Source organism: Branchiostoma belcheri, unplaced genomic scaffold (assembly GCF_001625305.1).
Source record: "Branchiostoma belcheri isolate BF01 breed outbred unplaced genomic scaffold, Haploidv18h27 scaffold9, whole genome shotgun sequence".
In the NCBI taxonomy this organism is placed as follows: domain Eukaryota; kingdom Metazoa; phylum Chordata; class Leptocardii; order Amphioxiformes; family Branchiostomatidae; genus Branchiostoma; species Branchiostoma belcheri.
In genome coordinates this window covers 855,977-868,961 of record NW_017804575.1, presented here as the reverse complement: position 1 = coordinate 868,961, position 12,985 = coordinate 855,977, and the positions used below count along the sequence as shown (strand labels likewise).

Sequence of the window (12,985 nt, the reverse complement as noted above, 5' to 3'; positions counted from 1 at the left end):
CGACATCTAGCGACAGGCGGCATTATTGTTGTCATTAACATAATTTATGCAATCATCGTTAGATTTTGTAGTACGATCAATAAATTAGCGCCTAAAAACTTATTTAACCGTACTTCGATCAATGGCATGTCACTAGATGAGACTACATAAAGTTACTACATTAAGTTTCTTTTTGTAAAGAACATGGATTAAAATGGCAGCAAGTCTATTGCATATCCCACAAAACGGAAAGAAGTAAACAGGTATTGCATGGCTTGCAGAGTTACCAAACTACCAAAGAAAGAAAGAAACAAAGAAGGATAGATTCCGTCTTATTACATTTACATTAAATGTAAAAAAAATGAGTGCAGAGAAGGTGTTCTACGGTCCCATCGAGCCGGAGAAGCCATCCCGCCGTAAGCGCGGTTCCCGGGTGTTCCTGGCGGGGGTGTTCGGGGTGGTCGCGGTCCTCACCGCCGCAGTGGTGCTGGCGATGGTCCTGAACAACATCAGCCAGAAGATGGCAAGGGATCACGAGGAGATCATGGTCCTAAAGGCGAGCGCCTATCGAGATCACGAAGTGATCGCGATCCTCAAGGCAAACGCCGAGCGAGATCACGACGAGATCATGAGCCTCAAGGCGAGCGCCGAGCGAGATCACGAGGAGATTTCGGATCTCAGGGCGACCACCGAGGAGGTCCAGTTGCAGAACGCGTTTCTGATGCAAAGAATCGCCGTGCTAGAGTCACAAATACTAGTACCAGCAAGTCATGATGAACACCAAATGCCTGATGTGAGTATAGTCAGTGAATGTCATGGAGAAACTTTTTGTAACCAATCAGTATCCTTTAAGTTTAGATTTCTTTGTCGGTCTTCTTGTACACCATGTCATTGCTACTAGTGTTTGCACTGTATAGCTAGATTCTCGGTGCACATACAAGTCTCTGTTTTCTTGATTGTGTTTGAGACTCCGCATGCCTATAGTATATAACTGTGTCCCATCCCAGACCGGTTCTGAGCACAGCCTGGAGGTGGGAGACTCGGCGGGCGACGCCGTCGCTGCCAACGCCAAAGTGTCCAGCAACAACGGCACTTTCTTGGGTGACTTCAAATAAAAAGAAATACCTTTACGGTAGACAATATGTTTGATCATTGCTTCTTGTAAATAGACTCAAGCAGTTGGTCCTACACATGACTATATATTATTACGCCGTATCTTCACTTTCAAACATGAATTTTGTGTCTTATTAGTATGTCATAGAAATATTACTAGGAAGCCAACATTTGTGAGCAAATGTATAATATTTCGCTCTTCATCCATCGACATCCCTCCATGGAATCACGGCGCACCCCGTGCAATAATGGTCTACTAGTATTTATGCAACAATTAACGTTACGTCTGCAAAAATAAACTATTTCAAAGTTACCCCCTCCCGGGCCTCCCCCATTCTACAGGAAAAACCTTGCCTACCCAAATACCTGATGTCAGGTAATTTGGTGTTAGTATCATGGCAGTTAAAATTTGAAAATATTTGTCATAAAAACATCAAACGGGAAGACGTCCTGTAACCGAAAAAAAAGTTTTAGTAACAGGATAAAACTATCCTTGACTGATAAACGCTTCTAGATGAAGGGCAAATCGCCATATTACTTCAAAGATGCAGCTAGGAGAGAAAGGCAGGTGAGATAAAAACTAATCATGAAAATTATGTTTACCGAAGGAAAACAAATTGTTTTTGCTCAGTTTCATCTTCTTCTTTTTCAGTGACCTCTGACCTGACCAATGACCTGAGTTGTTGACGTCTGTCACCATGGTGACTGGTGTTGGGTTACATAATGTTGCAATTTTATGGTCTGCTCTGCTTCTGTCACCATATACTAATAATACCTGTATTTGAGTGTGTTTAAGTAAGAATTAACAGAGCAGACCATGTCCGAAGGTAAACATTATGCATTTGCTTTGCAAATGTTACTTCTCCAGTATATTTATGGATTCTCAAATATATTAATAATTAATGTTCTTTAAAATATCCCCACATATCAGTACACTTGACAAGGACAGTGGGTCAAAGTCACCGTGCTTTTGTGTGTATATATATATACATGTTTTAAAATTAGGCTTTGTAAATATGCAATGTGTGTCAAGGACGTCTATAAAAAGTCCTTGGTAATACTAGTAACATAACGTTACCGTAATTCAGTCACATATTCGTCATTTCAGAAGCATAGGGTATAAGTACATGTATAGAGCGACGCAAGTACCCCCGTTCTTATAGTTTAAACCACGGTGGACGACTTTACCCACATACACAGTACATCTATACCATGAAGTTGCTCGTCGCTGGGTTTGTGCTGGCCGTTCTGGCCACCACTACCGAGGCAAGTTTTTATATTTTATGTTTCATTTATCTCTCTCAATTATTTTCTATCGAAGTACTCCCTATGTATCTGTCTAGTAGGCTCTGACTTATTTTCGGAATCTTCTTTTGAATGGAGGGCTGCCCTAGCTAGCTACTACTTAGGAAAATAGTTTAATCAGGTTGGTAAAGCATAGGATATATGGATATCTATTTCAAGCAGAACTCCAGTCAGGAGCTCTGAGGAAGATGTCTGATAGACACCGAAACGTAAGAAAATGAGACAATACTGGTTGTGTAAAAGAAAATCCCTATATCCTAGCTAGGCCATAATATTAATATTTCGATGCAAAGTTTCTTTCACCAAGTCGGAGGTTTGGCAAAAAGTAAAAAATGTTGTTATTTTTTAAAATTTCACCAACACTGCAACAGGCCTTTCCGAAGATCAAGCTCAAGATTGGGCAGACGCCACGCGTGTAAGTAGAAGTCATCGTTACGTCTAAGCCTAGGAGACTCTAAGATCGAGACAAGACATGGTCACCTTCAAAATACGAAAGAAAAATGTCACAGAGGTCGACTTGTTGGTGTAACAGCATCTAAGACTGGTCCTTTTAGAGAGAAAGACACACACACACACACACACACACACACACACACACACACACACACACACACACACACACACACACACACAAAGAGAGAGACACACACACACACGCACACACACACACACACACACACACACAGAGAGACAGAGACAAATTCTGTAAATGTTTAGCTATCGTTTCTCGATCTAACGCCTTGCGCTATACCAGTAACAATATTCGTGACTTGCGCTTTGCCTTTCTTGCAGCACCTGTGATATCCTGAGTGCATTTGGCTGGGACCACACTGCATCGGGCACTGCATACACTAGTATGGATGCATGTTCCCTTCGCTGTATCGTCTTTGGGTATGCGGGCGGATACTGTGATACCCATAGCTTGGTAAGGAATCAACCGCTAATTCATTCAACTAATTGCGTGAAAGATACTATCGATATGTTCTACACGTGTTACCCGTTTTTCCACGTAACGTTATATCACACGTGTGCCTCCTACTCCTAACCGAAGCTAGGTACTCATTTTCTGAGTCGAGTCGAGTGAGGAAATAGGTATCAAGTGTTTCACCCTCCATGCATATGGACCAACATGGTGCAGGGCGTGCTCGGGATTCGAACCCAGCACCTTTACACTAGTTTCACAAGACCACTTTGCCAGATTTTTAAGTATTGTTAAAAAAAAAGCCATCTATTCCAAGTATCTGGTTTCTATGCACCACGTGAAAGAGGCTTGGACATGAGTGAGTGAGTGAGTGAGTGAGTGGGTGTGTGGGTGAGTGAGTGAGTGAGTGAGTGAGTGAGTGAGTGAGTGAGTGAGTGGGTGAGTGAGTGAGTGTGTGGCGGATTGACTGACTGACCTGGTTCTAAACGTACTCAGTTCCGATTCCCTTTCTTTCACTCTCCAGATCTGTAATTGCCAAAACTGAGGACGAGTTATCCTGTAAGCCAGTCGCCGACGGTGACCATCTCTCATCAAAACCTAATTCGGTCAAATTTTTATATTACAAAAGTGTTCATGTATCATGATCACTGGACGTACCTGCCTGGATGTGTATCTCTCTCAAGTTACCATACTCTGCACTTAGACTGACACAGCTAGAGGTATTGGTAGGACGCCCCATTTCAGTTTTAACTATATACTATAGCCAGGGCGGTAATGGAGCACACATATCCCTCCTTCTACTTTCTATGACCAGACTGCATGATTCAGACATGTTTAGCTTTTTTAAATATCTTCTTTGAGCGGGAACTATCCGCCATTGCCAAGACAGACAGTCGACAGGACCAATGGCTTAAAAATACAACTCTAGCTGGGGGTTGTAATCTGGGGTGCACGTGCGTGATTGTATATGGTTGTATAATATTGTCGACACAAAATGAATGTTCACAAACGTTAAAGTGCAGATGTTTTGTTCGATACAATACGATAGCAGACGAGACGGTACAATAGCCTATAAAGTGACATTCAAGTCTTCTCCTATTTGTCCTTCACCTATATAACTGCTGGTACAGTCGTTAATATTTGATTTTAAGCGATGACGTGTTTCCGTGGTTCGACCCTTTCTGCGGAAGTTTATCTGGATCCATTATTCAACACTATTAGTCAACACTATTAAAACGTACCATGATTCAGTCAAAAAGACCATGGATGACAAATTGGGGTCCCATCCATCCCCTGATGGAATCTGGGATTAGCTAATATAATAAGGCAGCCACTCATTAAATCCACATGACAAGTTTTGTTTGTAAGATTTTGCACACTTTTTTTTTACCTTTTGAGCACCTTTACCACCACTGGCCTCACTACACACTGGTATACAGTTTACCAATTACAATAATCCTTCATACATGTACATGTAGTTATGACAACAGTCTCTGTAATCTTGCTCGAGTTACTTCTGTACAATTTAACTACAATCACTTCTGTTTTTCTCCACTTCCTTGAAACACATCTTAAGTGCCCTTACACAATGTCATGTACTATTCAGTAAATCTTATTTTGTAAGAAATTTCTTTTACTTGGTGACCTCGACACAAATAATACACACCTTGTTCTGACAAAATATCATAACATTTGGTCACATTTAGCACCAAAAGTTTCCTTGTTGCTTTATTCCACCTTAGCTTTTTTTTACTTCATTCAGAGGAATATTGTGCTGTACACAATAAACTATAGATGGCAAATCTCAATGTCCAGTGTATAATAATTCTTTTAAAGTTACACAAAGGAACTTAACATTGCTTTGAATGAAATGAGCTAAAGATCAACAACAACAAAAAATAAAACATGTCTTTGGGCATAATGAAGTTTCGTTGATGCTGTATTACTGGTGGTTGAGTAGTATACGACAGTGTTCTGGCCTAAACTATCTGTGATCTACATTGGATAATCCCTACATTATGATATAACAATATAAATTATAGGTAGGCACTTGTCATCACAATAAGACTAAAAAGGAATTCAGCCAGTCATAGTGCGTGTATAATTATTATAATCTTTGCATAATGAGAAGAATATCAAGTATCAAAGCTTGAAATACTGGGTGTAAATTTTGCACTTTCGTGCAATCTAAATTGGAGCTGTGCACCTATTTTCTGACTGTGGGTGCACTGGTGTACCTAGATATTTGGGTTAGATACCGTTAGGCCATGTTGATTTGATTATATGGATGACATCCGCGCGCGCATGAATTTTCGGCCGTTTCCAAAAAAAAAAAGTTTTCAACCATACTGTAAATCGTGCAAAACAGTTGCTAAATGAGCAAAAATATACCATAAGTTGCAAGGAAAACATTTAGAAACGATACCAATGTCGTAGAATGCCAAAATCAAAGGAAAAAAGACAAAAATGTAAAGAAATGAATAGAAAATGAAATGAAAAGAGTAGATTATTCGCCATAACATATTCTGTGCCATTTGTTCAACCTTCATGACCACGTAGATTTCATAGTGAAAGCAACTTTTTTTTTTTGCAAAACTTTTTTTTTATTCGCACGCGCGCATCAGTTATGGGGTTCCCAGAGGATGTCATCCATATAATCAAATCAACATGGCCTTATGTAAATGTGCTAAATGTACTATACCATGTTATGTTGTACACCCAATTTTGAGCAATTTTTTGTGTTCATACGCACGTTCAAGTTAGTTGTACCAGTGCACCAAAAACACATGGCTGGTTACTTATAAATATATACCTCAATGAAAAGTTCATCCATTTAAAAAAATATCATACAAAAATGCCCATAAAAATCTTAGTGTTGATTGACAAGTGAAAGAGTAGTAACATTGTTTCCACAGTTCTACAATCCAAGGCTTTCTCCAAACTGTAACAGGTTCTTCCTGGAGTACTCGTAGGCAATGAAGAGAGCACCGTTGGCAGGGAACGTCCGTATGAGACACGGTCCTATCCCACTGAACAGGGCACGCACACCTGCAAAAATAAAAGGTCTGTGTGAATACCAAATATGGGCATGGTTTAACCCTAACCCAATTGAATCCCAACAGCCAATCAGCAAGAAGAATAGAAGAAAGCTGCATGCCTATTGGCTCTTACTCTGCATGCCCTTCTAAGGCCACACAAATTTGATTTGTTGGTTCTTCGATTTTTTTCATAAAAAATATGAAGCGACAGGGCAAATGACCTTTTACTCCCCAAATGTCATAATGAACCTACATATAGGCAGGCTTATAGTGCAAAGAAATGTGTAAAACAACAATGTCTAACATAGTGAAAATCTTACAAAATATCGCTTTATATCCCTTCTATTACTACTGTTTATTAGTGGCCTTGGGTGGCGTAGTGGTAGAGCGTTCAACTATGAAATGGCAAGACCCGGGTTCGATCCTGAGTTGTACACAGGACATGTCTGGACATAGCTTTAAACAATGTCTAGAGCTAGAAGTTCAAGGGTTAGGTGTAACAAGTCGATTGGTGTAATATAGCCAGCTGCCGCCGCGCTGCGTGCCTGCGAAGCTGGTGTGTTACGCCAAAGGCGGTTATACCGGCTATACAGATACAGAATTCAGCGCTATAAAAGACTGTGATTGCATGGGTAATGTTTGACCAATAAACCATTTATTATACTGCAGGCCTTCCTATTGTCCTAGCACTGTTCCAAATATAAATTTCAATTGTCCTGAAGTGAGGATGAACTGTCCCAACCTGTTTTTTGGGAAGTATTGTATGAAGTCAACTTTATTTTGCTTATATGTTCACTCCCAGGCACACTGTAATTGCAGAGTAGACAGGAAATTCGGCTTTTCCAGATTCAAAGCCGGGACGTGTGCCTGATTAACAAAAGAAGGGTTGACATTCTATTGTTGATTATTTTTCTGTTGTCCCAAAAATATCCCAAAGTGACTTTTTAGTTGTGCCCAGTCTAAATTTTAGTGGTCAGTGGCCATTGGACAACCTTTAATTTCGAGCCCTGATACTGACCTTCGTTCCTGAGGATCTGTAAGAAGACAGCGATGAACCCAGCCTGTCTGCCGGCCAGTGAGTACACCTGGATACGAGACTTCACCACGTCTATGGGGTATATGGAACCCCACAGACAAGACCCCGCTATCCCTCCACACACAATCAGCCGCATTGGTCCTGTAGATGGGCAGGCAAATGTACAGGTGTCAATGGACGTATCAAAAATAGGCTTTAGTCCGTGAATAGTTTCATCAGGTTATGGATTGTAGATACGGTTCCCTGTATATGTGTATATATGTAATAAATATTGTATGTTTGGGAATGCATCTATAGCAGTGACACCCCGTGCTGCAGTGCTTTTTGTGAACCAGTCAGAATTGCCCTGAGGAAGGTGACAGATGGTCACTGAAACGTTGGCTGAATAAAAGACTTGGTTGTGTAAAAAGAGTCTCTTTACTCAGTAGGCTTTAGTATTTGTAGAACTTGTACTAGCATTCAATTGAAATCTTGAGGGACTAGAAAGAATACTTTAATTTGAAGCACTTTAAAATGATGTCTGTTTTGCTTCAAATCATCCTGAAATGTAAGGGCTAGCAAAGTGGCTTTGTAGTAATTTGTATACTAGTAGTAACTGCAGTTACCATTCTTGAAAAGTTGTGGAATTACAAACCTTAAAGTGCTCTTAATAATATATATCATAACGCATAACTAGTTCACATGCATGTGGGACATGTGTACTCACCAAGATCATCCTTAGTCTTGCCAGCAGGGGTCAGCAGACTTCTGCTCAGCTCATAGCCCCCAAAGAAGAAGAAGTATCCGGGCATCTCTCGTGCCCAGGTGCTGGTCATGCCCTGGAACAGGCCTCGGAACCCCTCCTGTCGTACGATCTGTTTGGTCATTCCCCATGGTCCACTGTCCGAGGGAACAAGAAAATATAAATGTATAACTGGAATGGTAACATTTGCAAAGCAAATGCATAATGTTTACCTTTTGAATTCGCATATGGTCTGCTCTGTTAATTCTTACTCAAACACATTCACATGATGTAACCCAATACCAGTTACATGTACATGTACCATGGTGACAGACATCTGGGTCAGGTTATTGACATTATGTGTGTGGAGAAGAGAAAACTGAGCAAAAAGATAAAAACATTATGTTTTTTCTTTGGTAAACATAATCAAAGCTTTCAGACTTTTGGGAAGTACGGTATTTGGGGGTTTTGTCAGACCATCAAATGTTCTCCCTATTTTCATTATCTGACCTTTTGAACTGCCATCCTGCCTGTCCGACTGAATCTTCCCTCCACCCACATACTGTGAACCTACTCTCAAGTTCACCCTATTTGCTGTGTCTGATCTTTTGGCCTGTCATCCTGCCTGTCAATCTTTCCTCCATCCACATCCTATGAACCTATAGTCTCAAGTTCACCCTTAGGCTAGTTCCTGTGCCTAACCTTTTGACCTGTCTGCCTGTCAATCTTGTACCAGCATTCAATCAAGTGATACTAAGTGCATGCGCATGCACTTGACTTAAAGTTTATGGCAACAAAAGCGGGGTTTTTGAACAAAATCCTGTGTTTTAGGGATCAGTACACTAATGTGAAATCTAAACTTTGATGCCCAGATGATGCCCCCCTCCCCACACCAATATATCACACTGTTGAGTAAATCTCACATGTTTGCTGTTGCCACCTTCCCCTCCGCTGCCATCTCCTTGATTGCCTGCAGACGACACTTGACCAGCTCTGTCGGGCAAAGTCCAATAGAGGAGAAAAACGCTGCCATAGATCCTGCTGTAGCACTCTGTAGAGAGCTGGAAACAACAAAATAAAAAACCCACTTAGTTACTGTGCATTTTAAAAGCATCCAATGCAATTTCAGGGCAGTAAAACTGGAAATTTTCTGAATCTTTGTGATATTAACACATCACTGCTTCACATTAGTACATTTGACTCAGTATTTCATACTTTGGGCATTTAAAACTGCATAAACAAGCCCCAAGATGACTCCTTTATTTTCTGGGTGGTACCCTAAAAATTAGCCCAGGGCCCTTTCAGTAACCATTTTTCATCAAAATTTTGGGAATTTTTGTTCCATGAGGGTCAATATACATTGTGATAGTGTGGTTTCAACTTCAGTATGTAGTTCATATACAAAAGTCCCTGTACTTTTTGTTGAGTCAATAAAAAAATCTTTAACTGTACACTAGTATGCAGCATATTGTTGACATGGAAAACAATAAAACCTTTTTCGTTGTTTACCTGAGGTTGTTGACATTGTCCACACCACTGGCATACTGCACCACTTTTTGACAAAGTCCATAGAACGTGAACAATATGGCATTTTCCGCAATGTTGGCGGCGAGTGCCGGTACTGTTCCAGAGTACAGGCCTTGTAGTCTCTCCTCTCGAACAGTCTGTGTCAGGCAGTGAAAAGCACCGCGGTACATCGTAGGGAATGTCTGCAGTTTCACCTTGACCGTATCCAACGGTTGGCCCGCAAAAACACACGCTGTTCCACCTGTGTTCCAACAAAGAAGAACAACAGAAAACTCACTTCAATTCTGATGAGGTGTTTCACAAATTTCTTCCATCTCAAGAATTAGAAACAGTTTATAGACTACATAATATGAAGACTACTCTGATCTTTACTTTAGGCTTGTTTTAAAAAAGAAAAATTATCTGCCTCTGTTAGTTTATTATTACATATAAATATACAATGGACTTACGAGTCCGGAACTGAACCTAAACCTCTGGACTTGAATCTGGACCTGAACCTATAGCTAAAGGTGGGTTTAGGTACACAGCACTAGAAGAACCTACCGATGGCCCCTGCGCTGAAGTCAGAAATACCCTGCCACACCATGCTGGTGGCTGGAAACCCTGCTGGAACATTCTCCATGCTGTTCTATAGTAGGACAGCACAACTGGACAGCAAAATGGCAGGGTCACAGCAAGTGTCAGCTAATGCACATCACTGGAAAAGAACACAACATAGAACTTTAAGTGCATGTAAAACTTTTTCTGTGTGCGGTCTACGGATTCACCACCCGTGCGTGCAAGTACGAGCGATGCACCTGCCCCGTATGTACCCCGTAAGACGCACGTGTGAGTACGGCCTCCTTACGATTAAGTTGCAATCGCACAGAGATCGTACGTTGTAAGCACGTACAACTCACTTACCACTTGCGCAACGAACAATGCACGTAACCCCTCACGGCCAGACGTGGCGTGCAGACCAGTGACACTCTTACACCTTGCGCAACCGTACGAGTGACGTGCGTCAACGCCACTCCTTCCTCACGTTTTTAGAAAAACGTAGCAGACGTGGCCTCAAAAAAAAAGTACGGACAAAAAGCACACACGGCGGGTTGTGACCAGGGCTTTAGTTTGTGAAGGTTTTTACAATAGGCTGTGGCTAGAGGTGCATATAGACTGTGTACAATGTGTAACCATTTGAAGTGTTTCTGACTGTGCACTGTGTTTGATAGTTATATAGACCTAAACAGCTGTAAATAGCACTGACCCACAAAGGTGCAGGTTGCATCTGATACGCCCCTTATCATGGATGGGCATGGAGAAAAGGGGCGGAGCCATGCAAAAATTTCAGACATTTTGAATTTCCTAAATGAAATGCAATTAGAGCCAGGTTTACCCATAAAGGGTGCACTCATACAGAAATCAATAGGCTTATTACTAGTATACTGTACCCATAACATCAAACAATTTTAATTTAAAAATACAATGGGATCAGGCAGGCCTATATATTATGTGTATAACATATCTTCGCTTTCATGTATTTTGGGTAAAGAATGAAATGGGGGCCCGCAAACCCTTTTCCGTAGAGCGTAATCGGCCGTTTTAATTCTACGTAGAGCGTAGACGGACCGCTCTAATATTTTAGCGTAGAGCGTATTTGGCATTTTAATTCTACGTAACGCGTTGTAGCCAATTGGAATTTATCGTAAAGCGTAATCGAGAGGTTTCCGAATTCATCGTAGAGCGTTGTTGGCACCCCCTCTTGCAGGCCCTCTGAAATGGGTTCGAAATTTCTGAAGAACATAAAAATGAAAATTATGTGTCTGTCTAATGAGCCTCTAATTGCAACCGGCCAATAATGATGATGAATTGATAATAACCGTACGGTACATAGAGCAGATAGCTGTTACATGATGTAATCATGTTAATGAAACAAAAGGGGAGTAGAAACAGAAAGACACTCCTTGCCAGCTCATACCCCAATGCTCTAACCATTCGGCTAAAAGGTCTAGACCCGTCAGACGGATCAGTTGGTAGTGCATATAAACCTCCCACTGTTACACTATTTACAGCAAGTAGAACAAAAAAAAGAAAGGAATTTGAGCCACCCTTCACATTTGAAATTTGATACCTTTTGAAGCCTGCAACCACCTTTGCCCCAGTTTCTCATTGACCATATGGGGACAATGAACCTTAGGGCATGAGGAGGTATTGTAATCCCTTCTATAACATGCAAATGAGTTGTTCTAAATTTGACCTGTTCCAATTTTCAAAGTCAAAGTGGTTTTCTCAGTTTTTTAAACTTACAATTCCTACCTGAATCTAATGCGTAAAAACGACACTAACCGGGCCAAAGAGCTCTACTTACAATTAACGTTACCTTACACCACTAGAATTGTAAAAGACCTTACATAAATGATAATTATACTATCTTTAACGTTATTAATTTTATCACACGCTTCCAATACTGTATTTAAATCATTTAACAGTCTTCGGCTTCAAATTTATCTCACTGTCACCAAGAAGCTTTCTCTCACACACAGGCTAATGCAGCCGGGTGGAGGCATCGCGAAAAACTGTACCAAAATCACAACCTTAGTCAAGCTCTAAGGTTACTTATAGCATTTGTCACCGAAACTTAATAAAAGAATATGAATGCTTCATACCTCTGCAAACCACCAGAATGGCCAGGATCACAGAAAGCGACTTCTACAATCTCCCAAGCGACTAGACATGTCTGGCCTGCAAATCGGTTTCAACCGGTCACCGGCCTCGAGAGAGTTGCATGATGCAATGCCCGGCCAACCGCCCCCCTCCCCCACTAAAACCATAAATCACCTAAATGCTAAGTAAGCAGCCACCGAATCTGAGTCAAATTTATTCTAAAGCTGTCGCACTTACCTTGTGGAATTTTTCGATGGGTATTCAGTTCAATGAAATTCTTGTTGTGGACGGAACATAACATTTTACTTGAGAGTTACAAACGTGTGAAGCGAAGGAGTGAAATGAACTAGGGGTGACCCCGTGACGTCACAGATGGGACACCTACTGAGATGTCATTAATTACGTCCAGCGCTCTGATTGGCTGATATCACACGGCGTGAGCATCTGTATCTTCAAGCAGATGCTAAACGGAGTTAATACAATAATCCTTTGATTAGGCCACAGCAAGTAATTTTTACGGATGACATCAGAGCGCGCATTGATTTTCGCCTGATTTTGGAAAAAAAATTGGTTGCCCTCTGGCCAACACGCGCGCCGAAAATGGGTACTCTCCAAGCAGAGGTTTGGGTTTTGGGGGTATTTTTAGTGTGTTTTTAGGCTTTTTTTTCGGGGTTTCTCTTTTGCACTGAATTTTTTTCCCA

General features: G+C 41.1%; 1 protein-coding gene across 2 annotated transcripts; it reads right to left on the bottom strand.

The window, feature by feature from the left end:
• Positions 1–5,915: 5,915 nt before the first annotated feature.
• Positions 5,916–12,650, bottom strand: LOC109487896 (mitochondrial ornithine transporter 1-like). Of its 2 annotated transcripts, none has more exons than XM_019792003.1 (7): positions 12,522–12,650; positions 10,185–10,338; positions 9,624–9,882; positions 9,038–9,175; positions 8,100–8,272; positions 7,376–7,534; positions 5,916–6,367 (listed from the first exon to the last, which is right to left on the bottom strand). In XM_019792003.1, the coding sequence occupies exons 2-7, from the start codon at positions 10,261–10,263 to the stop codon at positions 6,237–6,239; spliced, it is 939 nt and encodes a 312-aa protein (XP_019647562.1). In that variant the 5' UTR covers positions 10,264–10,338; positions 12,522–12,650; the 3' UTR covers positions 5,916–6,236. The 2 variants fall into 2 exon arrangements, with proteins under 2 accessions (XP_019647562.1, XP_019647563.1); XM_019792004.1 differs by lacking the exon at positions 12,522–12,650 and adding an exon at positions 12,287–12,408.
• Positions 12,651–12,985: the final 335 nt, after the last annotated feature.